At 39.5% G+C, this 24,906-nt stretch overlaps 1 protein-coding gene across 1 annotated transcript in view; it reads right to left on the bottom strand.

Moving 5' to 3' along the window:
* Positions 1-950: 950 nt before the first annotated feature.
* RFTN1 (raftlin, lipid raft linker 1) overlaps positions 951-24,906 on the bottom strand; it is a 310,755-nt gene continuing 286,799 nt past the window's right edge. The window contains exons 9-10 of the mRNA XM_075827235.1: positions 16,615-16,696; positions 951-1,576 (exon numbers count right to left, since the gene is read on the bottom strand). Coding sequence (XP_075683350.1) covers positions 1,121-1,576; positions 16,615-16,696 — 538 coding nt within the window. The 3' untranslated portion in view covers positions 951-1,120. The remainder of the gene's footprint in view (positions 1,577-16,614; positions 16,697-24,906) is intronic.

Raw genomic sequence — 24,906 nt, 5'->3', positions numbered from 1 at the left:
GGACAATTTCATTCTTTTCCATCTGCTTTTCTTGACTATATATGAATATGTATCAACATAACATTGTTGGTTTGTTTTTTTTATGCATGTCTAACAATGTATTATATGTATTTGTGCTCCTTTTCTATTGTGAATTGTAAATTAACAGTGAACAATACATTTATGATATTGATAAGTACATCTAGGTTCCATAAAATATGTGACATCATTGGAGACCACATTGATTCAGTTTTTCAATTTAAAATTGTACTTTTGCATTACCAGTTTGGATTCAGCAATAATTGAAACTGATAATAAAAGGCTATTTTTTTTTTGCCCATTGAAAAATGTTATTTGAAGCTTTAGTTATAACAAAATCCTCCCACAAAGAATAAACACAGAATGTGCTGTAAGGCTGCATGTAACAATAATTACCAGTTTCGGTATATCTGATAAATCTTTTCAATACAGAATATCTCTTTGTACAAAACAGTAAACAAAACTATATCAAAATAATATGAAGTGCAACTATATGCAAAACGCTGCATACAAAACAGTTTCCAATCTTTACCTGTGCAGATAATTTAGGCATTTATATATCTATATAAATATATCTAAAATGTGATGAAGCAGGGAAACGTTACAGTTTTATTTTTGTTGAGTTTAGTCTATATATTGCTTTGCCTCTTTTAGATAATGGGGACTCATGGTCAAGTTCTGGGGATAGTATAATAAATAAGTCCCAGCTTTTGCTATACTACCACCCTCAAAATCATCAAAAAAGTTACATTTCTATCTTGGCAGTGTAAATGTCATTCAATAGATAAAGGACACTATATCCCTTCTACTGATGTCCACCTCATTTAGGTGTATCCCATACTCCCTCAAAAAGTTTTGTTCTGCTCTACTAGCAATATTTTAGCATTTGAACCTTTATCTTTCCAGTGGTTTTTAAAAAAGCAACTAAAATGTTTGCTTATGGCCACCAAGATTTTAATTTCCCATCTTACTTCATGCTACCACAGGCTCATTAAATCTTCCAGATGTAATAATACAGAAAGAACTGAAGCATACTACTCTGGATTTACTGTACATTATCAGTGTCAAAGTGCTCTGTTAGTCCTGTAGCAGGTCGCTGATTCTATTTTGTGGCATCAACTTGGAGATTTTCCATCAGTTGGGTATCTTCACATTTACCGGCATCGTTCTCTGCTTTCTTTGCATCACCTATAACCCCATCATCATCATCAGCCTCTACTTCCACACTCTTAGTTCCATCAGTGCCTCCTGATTCTTCATCCTTCATGCTTTCTGTTGACTCTTCAATAAGTGGAGAATTTGCATTAAGTAACATCGGGGCTTCCTCAACCTCTTCATTCATTTGCTCGGTTATTACATTCTCCTGAAGACCATCACTCTTTTGCAAGATAGTGCCATCTGTCTGGTGGTTCCCGTGAATGTCTACTGTATCATCAGTTTTTGTCTGCTCTTCATTTTTCTTGTTTCGATCAGTTTCCTTGTCTTTAGAATTAATTTTACCTTTCCCCTTCTTCGAGTGCCTGCTGTGTTTTTCATCTTTGGAAAATCTCAAGTGGAACTGAAATGGGAAAGCAGAAACATTAACATTAGTGGCTCAAATTCACTGTATTATGTTACAGCAAATATATTATTGAAAAACATAACACCAATTTAAAACTGAGTGGAGTTACTAATAACAGAGCACCCCCACCCCTTCTATTTGATGTCCATATGCCCCAGTAGGGATTATCCTCATGAGATAACCCCTTTAAATTACTAAAAATAATTATAGGAAAAAGTATGTTGTATCAATGACATCATCTCAATAGCATACCTACTCTGGTGACCGGAACACTAGAATTGCTCCCAACACATGAGGCAACTTCCTATCATCGGAGTCAAGTCAAGGAGGGGAGGTTCAGAAGTGCACGGCTGCCTGCCTCCTGCATTAAACTAAAAGTGGTGGCTGGAACTGCAAGACCAGATTAATCGATATTGGTGACTTCACATCACCATGATTACTATGTACCACATCTCCAGCCACTAGAGTGGCTTTAGACAAACATCAAGATCTCATCATGAGGTACCTTATTTGTTTCTTAGAAGTGTGTAGGAGGTAATAAATGTTCATTATGTGGAAAGTGCTGTGTAAAGTATGTGTGGGAAGAAAGATTATGTAGTTAAGGGTATGTGCACACACACTAACTATGATGCTAGGAGCCCGGCTCCCTGCAGTGTGTTCGGTCCGGTACTTGCGGCCGAAATACATCCGTCAATTACGGACGTAATTAGTGTGTTTTCACATACCCTAAAAGTCAAAACGAAACCCTTGCACAACTGACACAAACGGAAACCATTGGCATCGGATCCGTCACCATTGAAATCAATGGTGATGGAAACAGAAACCTATGGTTTGCGCTTGTGTCAGTAAGGGCTCTTTTCCGACGGAAACCTCCGACGGGAACATCGGAATGGAGCCCTGACACAGATGTGAACATAGCCTTAGTGATAAGTTATCACACTGCAGTAAGTTATTAGTGTCAAGTTAGTGTTTGCTACATCAGTAAATAGTGAACCCTGTATGACAATATTATGTGGGCAATACAAGTGTTATTATTTGGACACTGTTGGTGTGCAATATGTGTTGTTATGTAATTTTTGAACACGGATTATTTGACTACACATGGTAATATCAAGTAATCAAGGGTATCTGTATTTGGTCACTACAGGAGGTATTATTTGAGAACTATATAGCATTACAATGTCACTGGCACTTGATAACTGCATGGTGGTATTATTTATGCCCTCTATTATACCATTATTAAAGCACAGCATACTTCTTCAGGTCTCACATAGTTCCATAGGCCATAAGGTTGATAAGACACAGGGCCATCAAGTCCAACATATAATCCTACATGTTAATCCAGAGGAAGGCAAAACCCCCATGAGGTTGATGACAATTCCTCCCTGACTCCAAATATGACAGAATAAATCCCTGGATTAACATCCTATTTCCAGAATCTATAACTCATAACCTGTAATATTATATTTTTCAAGAAAGACATTAAGGAAGAGAATTCCAACGTCTCACTGCTCTCACAGTAAAGAATCCCCGTCTGTGACGGAGATGAAACCTTTTCTCCTCTAGAAGTACAGTAGAGGATGCCCCCTTTTCCTTGTTACAGGCCTAGGTGTAAAAAGATCATTAGACATATCTCTGTACTGTCCAGTTATATATTTGTACATTGTAATTAGATCATCCCTAAACTGTCTTTTTTCTAAACTTAATAGCCCCAAGTCTGATAATCTTTCTTGGTACTGTAATCCGCCCTTTCCCTTAATTACCTTGGTCGCCCTTCTTTGCACCCGTTCTAGTTCAGCGATGTTGTTCTTATACAAAGATGCCCAAAATTGTACACAATATTCCATGTGTGGTCTGACTAGTGATTTGTATAGGAGGCAAAACTATGTTTTTGTCATGAGCATCTATGCCTCCTTTGATGCATCCCATGATTTCATTTGCCTTTGCAGCAGCTGCCTGGCACTGGTTGCTAAAGGTAAATGTACCGTCCACCAATATCCTCAAATCTTTTTCAGTAGTAGTTTTACCCAGTGTTTTACCATTTAATGCATAATTGTAAAATTTGTTCCCTCACCCCAAGTTCATAACCTTACATTTATCCACATCAAACTTAATTTGCCATTTCTCTGCCCAAACTTCCAGCTTCCCCAAATCCCTCTGTAGTATTACATTATCCTCCTCTGTGTTGATTTCTTTACAGAGCTTAGTATCATCTGCAAATACTGAAATTATACTCTGTAAACCCTCTACAAGGTCATTAATAAACATATTAAAAAGAAGAGGGCCCAGTACTGACTCCTGTGGGACCCCACTGGTGACTGTGACCCACTCTGAGGCTGTACCATTAATAACCACCCTCTATTTTCTATCGCTGAGCCAGTTATTAACCCAATTACACATATTTTCCCCCAGACCCAGCATTTTCATTTTATGGACCAACCTTTTATGTGGCACAGTATCAAATGCCCTTTGAAAAGTCTACATATACCACATCTAAAGCTGTACCCAGGTCAAGTCTAGAACGTACCTTCCAATAGAAGTTGATCAGAATAGTTTCACAGGACTGATCCCTCATAAACCCATGGTGATGCTGCGTCAACAGTTTATTTGCATTGAGATACTCGAGGATAGCATCTCTTAGAAAACCCTCAAATATTTTACCCATAATGGAGGTTAAACTTACAGGCCTATAGTTTCCGGAATCACTTTTTGAGCCCTTTTTGAATATTGCCACCCTACTTCTTCAGTTTTGAAAGAGACATCTCTGTTAAACCTGTTGAAGGGGCTTTCTTAGTTCAGAAATGCATTATTTTTGAGATATAATAAAAGTGATTAACAGACAACTACCTGCGAGTGATATTGACAATCCAAGACTGGGAATCTGCTAGTGGTGTTCGTTTGGAGCTACAACTCCTTTCTATCACTATTTGGACACTCCCCTGCACGGTGGGCACCGTTGTCCTGGGCATCTGGACACCGGCAGCATTTTCCCTCAGGTGGGAGGCCACATGCATGCTTCATAGAGTGGTGCTTTTTACCCAGCACAATTCTTAAAGGCGAGCCTTATGTTTTCCACTTGCTAGTATTCTTTAGCTGAACATAATTCCCCTGTGCTGCGCCCTCTCCTCTCATCTCCTACACCTATTTTTATTGTAGATTTCCACAGCGAAAATCTGCCAGATGTGAACAAGGCCTTATAACCTAAATTTACAATTCTTCCTTGATGCTAACGGAAACATTTGACAAGCTTGCTGGTAGACACAGCCTTAGAAGTACTAGCTGTACTCCAATTATGTAGTGAGGAAGTCTCTACTGGATAGAATACACTTAACAGAATGCAAATCATCATGGCAAGCTTTGTGCAGTGATTGAGGTAGCAAGTAATGCTGGGAGATTTCAGCACTTGAAGCTGGATTTGTAAATGCAGTTCTGGGCTATAATTCACAATGCTGTCCTCTTCTGTTATCTTGTGAAAAATTATATTTATTAAAAATGGAACAGTAAAAATCTAGCTAACAATACATGTGAATATTTACATTTTGATCATGAATAATTATAAACCATCTGGCAAGTTAAAATTGCGCTTCAGAAAAGCTGTTTTTGCTGAACGCGTTTTTTTTCCACGTTTTATACAAGAGTGTAAATGTATTGTAAAACAGTACATAAATTAATGAAGTTCAGTATATACTTTGACACAAAGTAACACCTAGCTTTATGGGATTCGTACAGAAAACAAAATGCAATACATATTAATTTAGTGTCGTTAAATTTTCATGTCCAGATTTTAAAAGGCACAGTTATGGGTTGTTATAGGTGCAATGAACACCTGGTCTGCCATATTTCAGATGTTTAACAGTATCGGATTATTAATTTATATTTCAATGTGGGTTTCAAGCTTAAAAACAAACATAAAAAACCAAAACATTTGGGTAGCTCTCTGGTACAGTACGATTTGCATAATCACCTAGCGAGGTAATCAGAGTAAATGGAGCAGCTCTCAAGTGACAGTTGCTCTGTTCCCTCATTCTTGCATTGACTATTGTTACAAGAATGGGAATTTATAGTATCTGATACCTAAGTACATACTACAGATAATGTATTAAAAATACTTAATTAAAAAAAATACAAGACCTGATACCTAATAGTATCAGAGATAATCACAGAATGAATAAATCCTGCCATTTAAAAGAAATAAAAAAAATAAAAGCTCATTTTCTATAAATGTATAGCCAGAAACTCATCTGTGCATTCAGAAACCTCTAAGCATATGACTGCACAGAAACAAAAGGCACTGTGGGCACCATCCACCATAACCTGTTCCCACAATGCACTATAAATATATATTGCATGCAGAACAGCCTTAATGCACCATTCTGCACATTTACTGCGCTATGAGAATGCCGGCACAGCAGTTTTGCCCATATGATCACGCATGGGGGGCAGTTGTGATAGACAACCTCCCTCAGAAAAGCAAGATCCAGGATTGGAGTCAAAGACCTCCAACACAAAATAAAGTTAACATTAGAAAAAATAAAAAATGCAGATATTTAATTATAAAAAAAAAATGGTTGCAAAGTGATTAATTAGCATTCCTCCCAAAACAACATACCCCAAAATAGTGTCACAAACAATTACAACTTGAAACTGAAAATAAGGACTTCATACAGCTACTCAAAAAAATAAAAATAAAATAAAGGCAGAATGCAGAAAGGCAAAACAATACATGTGTCCATTTGTTGCTGATAAATTTCTTAATATATCTTTAGCAGTCCATTTTTTCTGAAACAGAGCTACAAATGCCCCCTATAGTCAGTTAAATGATAGAATTCTGGCTTATTACATACCGTTATACCATTTATACATTAAACTTGGTAGTAAAACAGTATACAGTAAGCTCCCCCTAGTGGCAGCTGCAGGCAGTCAGAATTTTATCACTTAAAGAGGCTCTGTCACCAGATTATAAGTGTCCTATCTCCTACATAATCTGATTGGCACTGTAATTTAGATAACAGCTGTGGTTTTTATTTTGAAAAACGATCATATTTGAGCAAGTTATGAGCAATTTTAGATTTCGTTTCTTAATACCCAACTGGGCGTGTTTTTACTTTTGACCATGTGTTCTTGAGCGTCTAAGGCTGATCGTGCACACGAAAAATAGATAAAAACACAACACCCTTTTACATATAAAAATAGAAATGTTCATGACAGATCCTCTCTAAGAGCTGATAGATTTACTGAAAACAAGGTTTATAAACTGTTGCTTCCTATGAATAAAATATCAGAACTTAAGTCAAAGGAGCAAACAATATCCAGGAACAGACTAGGATGTGTGAATTAAATTCATGCAGTGGTAGACCCAGGGAAGACAATTCAAGATTCATCTCTTCCTTATTTCAGGCATTTCTTAGACATGTCTGTATTAGTCCTGCTACTTCTGCTCCTCCTGCTGTTTCTGTATGTCAGCAGGCACAGACTGCATGGTAGCTGTGTATAGGAAATGCCCCTGTGGTCATACCCACACCCATCAGCAAGTCATGGCCTATGCTAGCTATGTATATGCATCACTTGCTAAAGCTTTAATACTCCTTTAAAGAGGCTCTGTCACCAGATTATAAGTGCCCTATCTCCTACATAATCTGATCGGCGCTGTAATGTAGATAACAACAGTGGTTTCTATTTTGAAAAACAATCATTTTTGAGCAAGTTATGAGCAATTTTAGAGTTATGCTAATGAGTTTCTTAATAGACAACTGGGCGTGTTTTTACTTTTTACCAACTGGGCGTTGTACAGAGGAGTGTATGACGCTGACCAATCAGTGACTAATCAGCGTCATACACTTCTCATTGTTCCAGCCCAGCTTCTTTCACTGCACAATCACACAAAAAATGGGCTAGAACAATGAGAAGTGTATGACGCTGATTGGTCACTGATTGGTCAGCGTCATACACTCCTCTGTACAACACCCAGTTGGTAAAGTAAAAACACGCCCAGTTGTCTATTAACCCCTATCCGCACCAGGACGTAACTGTCCGTCCTCGCGGGAGGTTACTTCCCGCACGAGGACGTACAGTTACTGAGTTTTTCCCGGTGCACACTGTCGGCGACAGTGTGCACCGGGAACCGGGAGGTCAGCTGTCGCCAACAGCTGACACTCCACTCTTGCCGACCAGCGGTCCTTTGCCGCTGGTTTAGGCGAATTAACCCCTTAAATTCGGCGATCAGGTGCAATCGCCGAATTTTGGGGGTTTCTAAGATATCGGCAGACCCCGGTCCGAAATCGCGGGGTTTGCCGATAGTTACTATGGCAAACGGAAGGCAAACAATGGCTTCCGGGTCTGCCATGGACGGAAGCCCATCAGGACCAACCTTCGGCTGGTCCTGATAGGCTTCCTGTCAGAGTGACAGGAAGTCACTGTGTCGTTCCCGATGGCACACTGTCGGCGACAGTGTGCATCGGGAACTTGGAGATCAGCTGTCCCTGACAGGTGACACTCCAGTGTTGCCGATCAGCGGCTCATCGCCGCTGATTTCGGCAATTAACCCGTTACATGCGGGGCTCGATTGCGATCTCCGCATGTAGCGGGTTTGTAGCGCATCAGCAGCCCCCATGCAATCGTGGGGGCTGCTGATGCTTGTGATGGCACCCGGGGGCCAGACAACGGCCCCCAGGTCTGCCATGTGTGTCAGCCTATGAGGATCAGCCTCTGCTGATCCTCGTAGACCAACTGTCAGAGTGACTGTGACGTCACACTGACAGTTGGAATACGTTACACTACCTAGGTAGTGTAATGTATTCTAGCAGCGATCAGAGCTGCAGGTCAAAAAAAGATAGTGTAAAAAGTAAAAGAAAAGTTAATAAACAAAAATATAAAGTGTAAAAAGTAAAAAAAAGTTAATAAAAATGTTTTATAAAAGTGTAAAAATAAAAGGTTTTGTTTTCCTATAAGTCATTTATTATAGGGAAAAAATGAAAACGTAAAAAAAAAAGTACACATATTTGGTATCACCGTGTTCGTAACGACCCAAACTATGAAACTATAATGTTCATTTTCCCGCACGGTGACGCCGCAAACAAAATAAACGGAAAACTGTCAGCATAGCTATTTTTTGGTCACCACCCCTCTGAAGATATAGAATAAAAAGTGATCAAAAAGTCGCATTTACCCCAAAATTGTACCAATAAAAACTACAACCCGTCCCGCAAAAAACATGACCTCCCACAGCTTTTTTGACGAAAAAATTAAAAAGTTACGGCTCAGAATAGAGTGTCTCAGAAAATAAATTATTTTATAGAAACGTAATTTTATTGTGCAAACGCTGCAAAACGTAAAAAAAACTATACACATATGGTATCGGCGTAATCGTACCGACCGGCAGAATAAATTAAAACGTCATTTATTGCGCACGGTGAACGCTGTAATAAATAAAGAATTTAAAGCGCCAAAATCGCTGTTTTTTGGTCACCTTAGCTCTAAAAAAGATCCTGAGGGGCCAAAATGCTCACTATACCCCTAGAAAACTTCCTTGAGGGGTGTAGATTCCAAAATAGGGTCACTTTTGGGGGGTTTCCACTGTTTTGGTCCCTCCGGGGCGTTGCAAACCCAACATGGCACTGAAAACCAATCCAGCAAAATCTGCGCTACAAAATCCAAAAGGCGCTCCTTCCCTCCTGAGCCTTGCTGTGGGTCCAAACATCAGTTTACGACCACATATGGGGTATTGCCGTAATCGGGAGAAATTGCTTTACAAATGTTGGGCGGCTTTTTCTCCTTTATTCCTTGTAAAAATGAAAAAATTCTATATTTCCACAGACTAATTCCACTAAATTCTGCAAAAAAACTGTGGGGTCAAAATGCTAACTATACCCCTAGAAAAATGCCTTGAGGGGTGTAGTTTCCAAAATGGGGTCACTTTTTGGGGGTTTCGACTGTTTAGGTACCACAAGACCTCCTCAAACCTGACATGGTGCCTAAAATATATTCCTAAAAAAAGGAGGCCCCAAAATCCACTAGGTGCTCCTTTGCTTCTGAGGCCTGTGTTTCAGTCCATTAGGACACTAGGGCCACATGTTGGATATTTCTAAAATCTGCAGAATCTGGGCAATAAATATTGAGTTGCGTTTCTCTGGTAAAAACTTCTGTATTACAGATTTTTTTTTTATTACAAATGAATTACGGCAAAAAAAAAAAAATTTGTAAATTTCACCTCTACTTTGCCTTAATTCCTGTGAAACGCCCAAAGGGTTAAAATACTTTCTGAATGTGGTTTTGAATACCTTGTGGGGTGCAGTTTTCAAAATGGGGTGATTTATGGGGACTTTCTAATATATAAGGCCCTCAAAACCACTTCAGAACTGAACTGGTCCCTGAAAAAATGGCCTATTGAAATTTGATTGAAAATATGAGAAATTGCTGCTAAAGTTCTAAGCCTTGTAACGTCCTAGAAAAATAAAAGTACGTGAAAATAAATGATGCAAACATAAAGTAGACATATGGGGGATGTTAACTAGTAACTATTTTGTGTGGTATTCCTATCTGTTTTACAAGCAAATACATTTAAATTTAGAAAAATGCTAATTTTTGCTAAAATTTGAAGTTTTTCACAAATAAATATTGAATTTATCGACCACATTTTTTCACTAACATAAAATACAATATGTCACGAGAAAACAATCTCAGAATCGCTTGGATAGGTAAAAGCATTCCGGAGTTATTACCACATAAAGTGACACATGTCAGATTTGAAAAAAATCATCTGTGTCCACAAGGCCAAAACAGGCTGTGTCCTAAAGGGGTTAAGAAACTAATTAGCATAAATCTAAGATTGTTCATAACTTGCTAAAAAATGATCGCTTTTCAAAATAAAAACTACTGCTGTTATCTGCATTACAGCGCCGATCAGATTATGTAGGAGATAGGGCACTTATAATCTGGTGACCGAGCCTCTTTAAAGAGAGGTAGAAGAACATTATATTAGGTAAATTAAATGTGCCTTATTACCTAACATACTTTAACCCCTTATGGACACAACCAATATGCGTTTTTTCATCTTCACCTTCCAAGAGCCATAACATTCTTATTTTTTTTGTCAACATAACCGTATGAGGGCTTCTTTTTTGAGGGATGAGATCTCTTTTTAATGGTTCTATTTAACGTACCGTATCATACTGAGAAACTTTTAAAAACTATTTTGTTAGGTGGAATTGAAAACAAACAATTCGGCCAATTTTATGGGTTTCGTTTTACTGTGTGGTAAAATATGCATGTAAACTTTTTTCAGCAAGTCAGTGCGATTATGTAGGTACCAAATTTATAAACAATTTGTTAAAAAGAAAATAAAGTATTTTGTTTTGCCATATTCTGAGATCCATAGGTTTAATATTTTTCCGTCGAGCGGTGTGATGGCTTTTCCATGCAATTGATAGATCCCTCGTGTTCGGTACATGAAATAAACGGCAATACTGTATTGCAGTGTTTTGCCTTTTTCTGTGCTCAACTATTAAGCCGTACCTCTGGCAAGGTTTAACCCCATGAGCCTGTTTTGGCCCTATAGACCAGCCCAATTTTTTCAAATCTGACGTGTCACTTTATGAGGTAATAACTTTGGAATGCTTTTATTTTTTCAAGCGATTCTGAGATTGTTTTCTCTTGATACATTGTACTTTATCTTAGAGGTAAAATTTGATCGATACATTCAGTGTTTATTTGCAAAAAAACACCAACATTTTGAGAAAATGTGCAAAGATTTGGATTTTTCTAAATGTAAATGTATCTGCTTGTAAAACAGATAGTAATACCACACAAAATAGTTACTAGTTAACATTTACCATATGTCTACTTTATGTTGGCATTGTTTTTTGAACGTTCTTTTATTTTTCTAGGATGCTACAAGGCTTATAATTTTAGCAGCAATTGCTCACATTTTCCAGAAAATTTCCAAAACCTATTTTTTTTTAGGGACCAGTTCAGTTCTGTAATGGCTTTGAGGGCCCTATATATTAGAAATACCATATAAATCACCCCATTTTAAAAACTGCACCCCTCAAAGTTTTCAAAACAGCATTTAGAAAGTTTATTAACCCTTTAGGTGTTTCACAGAAATTAAAGCAAAGTGGAGGTGAAATTTACAAAATTAAATTTATTTTTTGCAGAAAATTTATTTTAATAAAACATTTTCTGTAACACAGAAGGTTTTACCAGAGAAACGCAACTCATTATTTATTGCCAAGATTCGTCAGTTTCTAGAAATATCCCACATGTGGCCCTAGTGTGCTAATGGGCTGAAGCACAGACCTCAGAAGAGATTTTGAGGCCTCCTTTTTATTAGAATATATTTTAGGTACCATGTCAGGTTTGAGAGGTTTTGTGGTGCCAAAACAGTGGAAACACCCCAAAAAAGGCACCATTTGGCAAACTACACCCCTCAAAGAATTTGTCGAGCGGTATAGTGAGCATTTTGACCCACAGGTTTTCTTGCTGAATTTAGTGAAATTAGGCCGTGAAAATAAAAATCTACATTTTATCCAATAAAACATAGAAATGTTCAATTATTACAAGGAATAAAGGAGGAAAACCACCTCAACATTTTTTAAAGCAATTCCTTCGGAGTACGGAAATAACCCATAAATGGTCATGTTTCTTTTAGGACACACGGCAGGGCTCAGAAAGGAAAGAGCGCTATTTGGCATGCAGATTTTGCTGGATTGTTTTTATGGGCACCATGTTGCTTTTGCAGAGCCCATGAGCTATCAGTACAGGGGGAAACCCCTTAAAAGTTACTCCATTCTAGAAACTACACCCCTTAGGACATTCATTTAGGGGTAAAGTGAGGATTTTTACCCCACAGGTGTTTCATAGATTTTATTAGAATTACAGAGTGAAAATTAAAAATATTTTTTTTCCTCAACAAATATATAGTTTCAGCTCCCAATTTTTTATTTTCACAATGGGTAATATGAGAAAAAAAACTACACAATTTGTCACTCAATTTCTTGCGAGTATGGCAGTATCCCATATGTAAACCTAAACTGCTATTTGGGCAATTGGCAGGGTTCAAATTGGAAGAAGCGCTTTTGGAGTGCAGATTTTGCTGGATTGGTGTTCGGGCGCCATGTCGCATTTGCAGAGCCCCTGAGGTACCAGAGTCCAGTGGAATGCCCAGAGAAGTGACCCCTTTTTAGAAACTATACCCCTCAAGGCATTTATAATTTGCCTGGACATATGACAGGGCTTAGCAGTGGCAGATATATCCGCCATGATTAGATGCTAGTTCCAGCTTCGTTAAGGATATATTCGTCACTCCGATGTTGTGGGTACTGTCACTGTACTCACCAGATCAGCGGCAGGCTCGTGGCTGTTATACACAGCCAGGTTCCTTCTGCAACTGCCAGAAATCGAAGAGCTCTCAGATTCCGGCAGTTTAACCACTTAGATGCCGTTATCAATAGCAACCGCAGCATTTAAGGTGTTTGACAGAGGAAGGACCCTCTGTCACCCCATCGGCACACCCGCGGCGCGATCGCGGGGGCACCAATGGGTTTCCATAGCAGATGGGGGCCTAACAAAGGCCCCCAGGTCTGCCTTCAGCAACTGCCTAAAGGCATGGCCTAATGGATTGCCTGTCAGATTTACACTGACAGGCAATAATACTTTGATATACTAAGTATACCATAGCATTACATCTGCGACCAGGAGATCGCAAAGTCCCCTCGTCAGCCAAAAAAAAAGTAAAACAGTTAAATAAAGTTTATAAGAAAAAAAAGATTACAGTAAAAATTAAATAAAACTACTTTTTTTTCCATAAAAAGTGTTTTTATATAGTAAAAGTGTAAAAAAAATAACACATACACATATGTGTATATGACATATATGTGTATATAGCCCGCTTCTAAGCCCGCACCATCACCACAACCTACAGTTAAATTTAATTGGGCTAAGACATTAGCGTGAACGACAAAACTGTAAGTTAATAGTAGGACACAGAAGGCAGACCTGGAGGCCTTCACTCGGCTGTCACTCTTGGTTTTCTTCCAATCTCTCTGACCGCTCGGTCAGAGTGTGATTTGCTGGTTCTACTTTTTCTCCCCTTCCCCTTGCTATCGGTGTTCCTCAGGGATTAATCCTAGGTCCTAGCTCCTCTTTTCTCTCTACACAGCGCCTATTGGACCAACCATCAGGAGATTTGGCTTCCAGTACCAACTCTACGCTGATGACACCCAATTATATACCTCTTCCCATGACATCACCTCTGCTCTAATACAAAACACTAGTGATTGTCCGCTGTCTCTAACATCATGTCCTCTCTGTATCTAAAATTGAATCTTTCTAAAACTGAGCTCCTTGTGTTCCCACCATCTACTAACCTCCCTAAACCGGATGTCTCCATCTCAGTGTGTGGCACTACCATAACTCCCAGGCAGCACGCCCGCTCTCTCAGGGTTATTTTTGAATCAGATCTTTCCTTTACTCCTCACATACAATCACTTTCACACTCCTGTCATTTTCCCCTCAAAAACATCTCCGGAATCCGCCCTTTTCTTACGGAGGAAACCACCAAAACTCTCATTGTTGCTCTGATTCACTCTCATTTTTCTTACTGTAACTCATTACTAGTCGATCTTCCACTAACTAAACTCTCCCCTCTCCAATCTATCCTTAATTCAGCAACCAGGCTTATCTCTCTGACCAACCGCTACGCCAACGCTACTCTGTGCCAGTCACTGCACTGGTTGCCCATCCCCTTCAGAATCAAATTCAAACTTATTACTCTCACCCACGAAACTCTCCAGTTCTGCACCACCTTAAATCTCCTCCCTCATCTCTGTCTACCTCCCTACTCACTTTACGTTCTGCCAACGAACTTAGATTAACATTGGCAATAATCCGAACCTCCCAGTCCCGTCGCCAAGATATTTCTCGTGCTGCACCAGTCCTCTGGAATGCGCTAACCCGATTAATTCCCAACATCCACAGTTTTAAACGTGTCCTGAAAATACCTCTTTTTAGACAGGCCTATAACATTCCCTAATCTGACTACTTTCTCTGCCCCCCCCCTTATATTAGTCATCAGAACCTGACCCCCTCATTCAGCAGTATCCCCCACACTCCTTGCACCTGTAGTGACAGGGATAGAGAAACAGACAAGTGAGCCCTAATCTACCCGCCACTCAGTCCCTGCCTACTTGCAACGACCCACCCTAGGCGACGGGGTACAACTGGGCGACGGTCCCTACACTCAGTAAGTGCACGACAGACAACCAGACTAGGAAACACAGAACAAAGGGAAACTGGGCAGTTGCCCACGGCAACACCGTGAGCAACAAGAGTAGTAAACGAGCCGAGTCAAACCAGGAGAGTACGAGGTGCCAAACGCAGAGCAGGAGAGTAGTGAACAAGCCGAGTCAAACCAGGAGTGTACGAGGTACCAAACGCAGAGCAGAAGAGTAGTCAGTAAGCCAGGGTCAATACGAAGCAGGGACAAGTAGTTCAAGAAGCTGGAGCAGGGCCAGGAAACCAACAGAGAAGAATCACAAGCAAGGAGGAACAGGAAAGGCATGTATAAATAGACAGAGGGCGGGAGCTAGATCCGTCTGGCCTGGCTGTGATAGGCTCTCCCACTCCTAAGCCTGCCATCCTGAGTGGTGGAAGATGGAGTCAGTCTCACAGACATATAAGCAGGTGCAGACTGATTACCTATGGGCGTGGATACAGAAGCTGTGCCTGGCAGATCCTTAACAGCACCCTAATGTAATACACTTCATGTCTGTCATACACAGATACTGGCGGGTGACCTGCTCATGTAGATTTATGTGTAATACCCTACGTTTGTAAAAGATGGCTGGACCATTGCCTTTTTTACATTTTGTTTCTGCCTTATTTTCTCATAGATTGTAAGCTCTTGCGAGCAGGGTCCTCACTCCTCTTGTTTGAATTGTAAATTAGTTTTGTTAATATGTAATGTTTGATATTGTCTGTGCAATGTACCCCCTGAATTGTAAAGTGCTGCGGAATATGTTGGCGCTATATAAATAAGTAAAGAAGAAGATAAAGGCTGTCATGGCAACCTGCTTGGCACCCTACGATTCCGTCTAAGCGGGTGGAGGGTGATTGAAGGAGCCTCCTCCCTCTTTCTAGCTCCTCAGATGTTATGGTCGCTATTGAATGTGTCATCTGAGGGGTTAAACAACAAAAATCTGAGATAAGGCAGGTGTGAGCTGTATAAGACAATGGACACCGCCCGCATTTGGTGCAGACTCGTTTTGTGAGCCTGTGCCATATTGTTGAACTGCACACCCATCTTACATGTAGGGGTTAAAGTGGCTAAAGCTAGAGACTTACTTTAAAATCCTAAATGTTGCAAATAATTTACATATTATTCTACGACACCTTTAACCTTAAGGTTAAGCCTATTTTGGATTTTTAGCACACATCTTTTTGTTTATTCATTGCCACATTCCGAAAGTTATAACTATAACTTTTTTATTTTCCAGCCAACGTACCTGTATTAGGGCTTAACTGTTGTGGGATGAGTTGTATTTTTTTTGCATACATATCATTTAATTAACTCATTGCTTTGGGGGGAATGGAAAAAAAAAAAAAATGTTGTCAGTGTTACACTGACAGGCAGCCTAATAGGCCCTGCCATGGCAAGCTCTCCCTTTGTGAACTTTGAAAATTTTTTGCTGACCATGATGTTTTTTCTTAGCAAGTAAAAATGTTAATTTTCTTTCAACTGGAAAAAAAGATGTCTCACCAGAAATCTGAGGTGTTTCTTGAAGCTTAATTAAAAATAAAACAGGCCCCCACCTACTCAATTATAATACTGGTATCTTCTTATGTGGAAGAGGAGCCTTTAGTCCCCCTCAGGCACCTGGGCCCAAGTGCGGCTGGTGCCTCTGAACCTTCTACAGCTACACTGCTGCTAACACTAGAGAAGTAATAACTGGTATTTGATTTGCTACTATAGGTAACACCTTCACATATTTATATTGGTTTTATACTTAAATTGTATGATGTCCTAAATCAAATTATGTTACCTTTGGTTCTTTCTTCTTTGTCTTATGGGGCAGTGTTGGTCGCTGCATGAACACAATTTGCTTGGTAGTGACAATGCCATCCCTGGAAAAGAGATTAATGAATAAGTAAAATGTTTTATCAGTCGCCGCAATGCAAATGTCAAATAACCATTTACCATTAACCATGTGTCCTGAATTTCCATTTATATTACATTTATACTATGCAGAAATGGGCACAACTGGGATTGAGGAAATCCTCCACAAGGATACAAGTGGAACACAATTTATTTACAAACTATGTGCACAGATGTATGAATACCTATCTATCTACGTCCGAGATGCCATTAAGTAACAAGCTACCCTTGAAGGAAATCTTAATAAGCATAACCTATTTCACTGACTGCAATGTCAAGTATTGCTCAAATATACCGTAAATGAAATGTGACAGAAAAAGTAACATCGTATTTCCTACCCGGAAATTAAAATTTATAGATCACCTCTCACAAGTCAAACCAACATATCATAATACTTGTCTACAAACTGATGTGGGAAACTCAATGCAACTTATCAGAGAAAATACATTCATTATATAAATATCAATTGATGTTTCCTAATACTCCATATTATGTATACAATACTCATAATTACTTTCTAATACTGCTGTAGGAATATATATATATATGTATATATATATATATATATATACATACACACACACACATATATATATATAGCAACAATTCCAAAAGACAAGACAGCACTCCAAATTCAGTGATAGATAGGATCACTTTAATCACCTCTTGCGACGTTTCAACCCTACTTAATGGGGTCTTTCTCAAGCTTGAGAAAGACCCCATTGAGTAGGGTTGAAACGTCGCAAGAGGTGATTAAAGTGATTCTATCTATCACTGAATTTGGAGTGCTGTCTTGTCTTTTGGAATTGTTGCTGGCTATTTGGGACACTGGTCGTGTGCCTGAACAAGAACCTGTGCACCCGATACTAAAGAAAACAGTGCTGCTTCTATTTTGCTTTATATATATATATATATATATATATATATATATATATATATATATATATATATATATATATATATATATACAGTGAAGGAAATAAGTATTTGATCCCTTGCTGATTTTGTAAGTTTGCCCACTGTCAATGACATGAACAGTCTAGAATTTTTAGGCTAGGTTAATTTTACCAGTGAGAGATAGATTATATTAAAAAAAAACTGAAAACACATAGTCAAAATTATATATATTTATTTGCATTGTGCACAGAGAAATAAGTATTTGCTCCCCTACCAACCATTAAGAGTTTAGCCTCCTCCAGACCAGTTACACGCTCCAAATCAACTTGGTGCCTGCATTAAAGACAGCTGTCTTACATGGTCACCTGTATAAAAGACTCCTGTCCACAGACTCAATTAATCAGTCTGACTCTAACCTCTACAACATGGGCAAGACCAAAGAGCTTTCTAAGGATGTCAGGGACAGGATCATAGACCTGCACAAGGCTGGAATGGGCTACAAAACCATAAGTAAGACGCTGGGTGAGTAGGAGACAACTGTTGGTGCAATAGTAAGAAAATGGAAGACATACAAAATGACTGTCAATCGATCTGGGGCTCCATGCAAAATCTTACCTCGTGGGGTATCCTTGATCCTGAGGAAGGTGAGAGCTCAGCCGAAAAATACACAGGGGGAACTTGTTAATGATCTCAAGGCAGCTGGGACCATAGTCACCAAGAAAACCATTGGTAACACATTACGCCGTAATGGATTAAAATCCTGCAGTGCCCGCAAGGTCCCCCTGCTCAAGAAGGCACATGTACAGGCCCGTCTGAAGTTTGCAAATGAACATATGGATGATTCTGAGAGTGATTGGGAGAAGGTGCTGTGGTCAGATGAGACTAAAATTGAGCTCTTTGGCATTAACTCAACTCGCCGTGTTTGGAGGAAGAGAAATGCTGCCTATTACCCAAAGAACACCGTCCCCACTGTCAAACATGGAGGTGGAAACATTATGTTTTGGGGGTGTTTCTCTGCTAAGGGCACAGGACTACTTCACCGCATCAATGGGAGAATGGATGGAGCCATGTACTGTCAAATCCTGAGTGACAACCTCCTTCCCTCTACCAGGACATTAAAAATGGCTCGTACCTGGGTCTTCCCGCACGACAATGACCCGAAACATACAACAAAGGCAACAAAGGCGTGGCTCAAAAAGAAGCACATTAAGGTCATGGTGTGGCCTAGCCAGTCTCCAGACCTTAATCCCATTGAAAACTTATGGAGGGAGCTGAAGATCCGAGTTGCCAAGCGACAGCCTCGAAATCTTAATGATTTACAGATGATCTGCAAAGAGGAGTGGGCCAAAATTCCATCTAACATGTGTGCAAACCTCATCATCAACTACTAAAAACGTCTGACTGCTGTGCTTGCCAACAAGGGTTTTGCCACCAAGTATTAAGTCTTGTTTGCCAAAGGGATCAAATACTTATTTCTCTGTGCACAATGCAAATAAATATATATAATTTTGACAATGTGATTTTCTGTTTTTTTTTAAAATATAATCTATCTCTCACTGGTAAAATTAACCTAGCGTAAAAATTCTGGACTGTTCATGACTTTGACAGTGGGCAAACTTACAAAATCAGCAAGGGATCAAATACTTATTTCCTTCACTGTATATATATATACATATATATATATATATATATATACAGTCCAGCAATAGATGGATTCACATTCCCGATTGGTATTGTATGTGCCTTGTGTATACATAATTTGGAGTCTTATTTTGACTCTTCCTATGCATACATTTTTAATTTTTAATCTTCAATGTCAATTTTCATTATAATTTTGGGTTTTGTGTTCACATTAATATTATATGGTCATTTGCGTTTCCCTTTCTTTTCTTTTATATGTTCGTAGAAACACACGGATGTGTCAAGCACTTTGAAGGATTCCGGAGAGCAGCAGAGGCCTAATTTTGGGATCATGATGTTCCACATGAAATTGTTTATCTATGTCTCTCTATATCCAGCATTGATCTTTGCACTGTAATATATCTATCGTGCATGAATTTATAGATAATTATATTCACTCTGGAGCATGGTCCTTATCGTATTGTAGGTTTGTTATTTTCTTATCCATCAGCATGTTTTCAATGGAAATATATTATCTATGATATACATGCCTTATATATTTTTTTCGATATATTTTATGTATTTGACATTTGTGTCGGGGATCATCAATGCCTATCTATAATGGCTTATTTATTAATCTCATGGGTGACTACAGTCACATGTTTACATATATGGGATATGTGAGAGATATTCATAAAAAATCGCTGTATTTTAAATTCATGGCCATTGACATTGATGATCTCTCTACATCCCGATTTACACAATATTGGTCCATATATTATATCTCCAGATAGTTCACAGAACTGAATTGTGCATTTTCAGTCCATTCTATATTTCTATTTTAGCGCTACTCGCGCCTGCGCAATGGGACTGTAACGCAAGCTCCATCCCTGCACATGCGCGGTAGCGATTGCGTTCCACGATGCGCTTCACCGGATTTGATATCCGGTTTCGACGCCATCTTGGAGCATGCTGAGTGCGTGCGTGCGAAATTCACATGCTGGTCATATGGAGAGAGTGTAAACTGTAAGTTTATTAAACCTAATGAATCAATAATGAGCCTCTGCTGTCCTCCGAATTAATCCTATTACACTTAGTCTTCACTATTTATGATATGTATAAATCATGTCTTCAAATGTATTGTCGTTTATTAATAGCGTTTTGAAGACTCATTGCTGCACTGTCTGTATAAAAGTTATAATACACTGCTATGTTCACATTTTTATGTATTTTATGAGAATTGTACTGTCAATTTGTTTGATTGCCAGTTGATGTACGTCCTCCCTATATATACTTGGCACTTTTGTGAGTTTGTCATGGCTTGAGAAAGGTTCCTGTTGAACCGAAACGTTGCTGTGTCTTTTTTGTGGTGAATAAATCCACTTTGCTTGCATCTGCCTTGAAGTCCTGGTGCCGTCACTGCTTTCTACGCTGTCTTCTATATATATATATATATATATATATATATATATATATATATATATATATATGGATGTAGCCATCTTTATCTGGACTCTGATAACTTGCTGCAGCATGATATCACACAATAAAAGCCATTGAAAAGTCATTGAAAAAGTCAAGATAAAGGATCTTGCCACTGTGTATTTAATGCGTTAAAGTCAAGATAAAGGCGGCTACATCTGTATATATATATATATATATATATATATATATATATATATATATATATATATATATATATATATATATATATTATATGTATATATATATTACACCCCCACAAATGCTTTTATATGCATATTGTTAAAAGGTAATAACAACCTATAAACTAAGGGTATGTTCACACGTGCACATTCGTTACGGCTGAAGTTACAGAGCTGTTTTCAGGCGAAAACAGCTCCTGAATTTCAGACGTAATGGCATGTGCAGGCGGTTTTCGCAGCGTCCATTACAGACGTAATTGGAGCTGTTTTTCTATGGAGTCAATGGAAAACGGCTCCAATTACGTCCCAAAAAGTGACATGCACTTCTTTGACGCGGGCATTTTTTTACACGCCGTCTTTTGACAGCGGCGCGTAGAAAAAATGACCGTCTGCACAGAACATCGTAAGACCCATTCAAATGAATGGGCAGATGTTTGCCGACGCTTTCAAGCAGTATTTTCGGCCGTAATTCCAGGTGTAAAACGCCTGAATTACGTCCGTAAATAGTGCGTGTGAACATATCCTAATAGTCACATCTCTATCAAATGTGACCCTGCACGATCTTCCGTTTTTTTTTATATTAAATTGTCACACATATTATTAGTTTTTAATTAATGTTGCTATAAGTTATTTTTTGATATGATTCATGTTTTGCCATTAATTTTAGTGTGCGTTTATCTCATCTTATATTTCTGTTCAAAACTTTTATTGTTAGCCAAAATTATACATATGTCTTTCATCTTATAACTAATTTGTGATTATCAACTTATGAACCTATTAATTCATCTTAGTGTTGTAGTTGGATTATATGTGCGACTCTGTTTTTCCGGCGTTTCTCTTGTCCCCTCCCCGTTTCCTCCCTGTGATTGGTCCATTTTGAGGATACACATGTGTGTGTGTATATATATATATATATATATATACATATACATATATATATATATATATATATATATATATATATATACAAGTTGTTTGGTTTTTATTATATATTTATGGCCCGATGAAGACACTTTTCCTGCGTCGAAACGCGTAGCCTGTATTTTAATCCATCCATTAAATATGTTTGTTTATAGCAGTGCCTAGCATATTTGGTCCTATTTTTCCTCTCTATTTTATTCGATCTTCCGGTAAAGGAAGAGAGTGTAGATATGAGTATAGAACTTGACTTGAAGTTGTTGTTGTTGTTCAGTGTGTAGCGGATATGCGCCTCTTGATCTCCTCTTTTGGGGTCAGGGTTTATTGGTAGTACTAATTTAGTTAGTAAAACTTGATTGAGCAGGAATTGTATTCCTATTATATGTACATTTTGTAATGCTATGCAAGATATTACACACACACACACACACACACACACACACACACACACACACACACACATATTTATTAGTATTGATAATGATAATAATAGCAGCGAACATTATAATGAATTGCTGCAAATCACATGGAGGCGAAAGTCTTTCTCAGAGCCTCTTTACCTATCACATAAGGCTCTATTCACACGACAGGGTCCGAGTGTCGGCCGCTAAAAACGGTCACTTTGGTCCGTTTTTTTCGGCCGTTTTGCATCCGTTCCCTTTCCTTTCCGTGCCGTGTCTCAGTTTTTACGGCCGATTTTGACCCGTTTTGCATCCGTTTTTTTCCCTGTCCGTTTTAAAAATGGATGAATTTCATTAGTAAATTTTTTGCCACACACTTCCCTCTGTAGATACTGCCACACACAGCCCACTGTAGATACTGCCACAGCCCCCTGTAGGTAGTGCCACCCAGCCCCGCCCCCTGTAGGTGATGCCACACAGGCCCCCCTGTAGGTAATGCCACACAGGCCCCCTGTAGGTAGTGCCACACAGCCCTCCCTAGGTAGTGCCATACAACCCCCCTGTAGGTAATGTCACTCAGCCCCTCTAGGTAGTGCCCCACAGCCACCCTGTAAGTAATGCCACACAGCCCCCTGTAGGTAATGCCACACAGCCCCCTGTAGGTAGTGCCACACAACCACCCTGTAGGTAATGCCACTCAGCCCCCTCTAGGTAGTACCACAGAGCCCCCTGTAGGTAGTTCTACACAGGAGCTTCTACATAGTACCCGCCCCCCCATAGATGGCACCCTACCTTTCTGTAGATAGCGGCACCGTTCCAGGAGAAGTCCCTGACTTCAATGTCCATATATGGACAGTGAAGTCAGGAACTTCTCCTGGAGCGGAAACACCGGCCACAGCGCCGGGGATTCCGCTTCAGAAGTCCCTGACGTCACTGTGTCCATATATGGACTGAAGTCAGGGACTTTTCCTGGAGCAAAAACACTGGCCACAGCCCTGGGGATACCGCTTCAGAAGTCCCTGACATCACTGTGTCCATATATGGACAGTGAAGTCAGGGATTTCTCCTGTAGCGGAAACACCGGCCACAGCGCCGAGGATTCCGCTTCAGAAGTCCCTGACGTCACTGTGTCCATACATGGACAGTGAAGTCAGGGACATCTCCTGGAGCGGAAACACCGGCTACAGCGCCGAGGATTCTGCTTCAGAAGTCCCTGACGTCTCTGTGTCCATACATGGACAGTGAAGTCAGGGACATCTCCTGGAGCGGAAACACCGGCTACAGCGCCGGGGATTCCGCTTCAGAAGTCCCGGCGTCGCTGTGTCCATATATGGACAGTGAAGTCAGGGACTTCTCCTGGAACGGAATCCCCAATACCCAGCAACGGCATTGCCGAAGCTGTGCCTGGGGATTGGGGATTCCGCTCCTACAGGGAGCAAAAAAATACCCTCCTCCTCCTCCTCACATGCACTTCGCACTGTGAAGAGGAGAGAGCGAGTGACGGAAGACACGGTCGTCACTCGGAACACATTACAGTGATGGCCGTGTATTACCCGGCCCCATAGACTTATATGGGCGCCGGGCGGTCAGGAGAACGGCCGAAAATAGGGCATGTCCCATTTTTTGACGGCCGGGTTTCCCGGGCCGTCAAAAAATCAATCGTGTGAATAGTCCAATTTGGGGTCTATTGTTCCTACTGCGGCCATGTGACAGACGTTTTTTGAACGGCCGTCACACGGCTGGGAAACCCTGTCGTGTGAATAGGGCCAAAGGGAACTGTTTTATGAGCAATTCCCTAATATCAAGTTATTAAAACCAGGAATGGCTCCTTATACAAACTAAAGAAATTCTGACACTACAGCAGGGGAGAAAACAGAATGTAATGTAAAAGTAGCAGTTAATAACAATTCCAATAAGTGGGAGCTCTGACATTCATGCAGTAGTAAGTAAATTGAATTCCCTACAATTCCTACCAGGAGCTGTCAGCAGAATACAGGATACGTTTTATATATATATATATATATATATATATATATATATATATATATATATATATATATATATAGTGCATAACCCTATTATAGAAAATATAGTGACTCCAAACCAATGTCACACATACAAGACTGTAAAAAGTAATTAAAAAAAAATTAAATAAACTATTTGCTTCTCACCCGATTTGTTCTATTCTTGCTAATTTGTCACATTTAAACTTGGCAGTAACAACTGCAATCCAACGTCTTTTACATCGCTGTGGAGGAATTCTAGGCCACTCTTAATTGCAGAATTGTTAAAATTCGACTACATTAGAGATTTTCAAGAATAAACTGCCTGGTTAAGATCTTGCCACAGCATTTCATGGAATTCAAGTCAATATTTTGACTCGGCCTCTCTAAATATCTTAATTTTGTTTCTTTTGAGCCATTCAGAGGTGGACTTGCTTGCGTGCTTTGAATCATTGTCCTGCTGCATAACCCAACTGCCCTTGAGCTTCAGGCCGCATTTGACAGGCAGGCATTTTACTTCAGTATTTTCTGACATAGAGCACAATTCATGGTATGACAAGTCGTCCAGGTCCTGCAGAAGAAAAGCAGCCCCAGACCATCACACTACCACTACCATGTATGACTGCAGGTATGATGTTCTTATGGTGGAATGTGGTGTTAGCTTCACACCAGATAT

The sequence above is a fragment of the Rhinoderma darwinii genome, chromosome 5 (genome assembly GCF_050947455.1).
Source record: "Rhinoderma darwinii isolate aRhiDar2 chromosome 5, aRhiDar2.hap1, whole genome shotgun sequence".
NCBI lineage: Eukaryota > Metazoa > Chordata > Amphibia > Anura > Rhinodermatidae > Rhinoderma > Rhinoderma darwinii.
The sequence above is the reverse complement of the archived record's forward strand: the minus strand, read 5'-3'. Positions and strand labels throughout refer to the sequence as shown.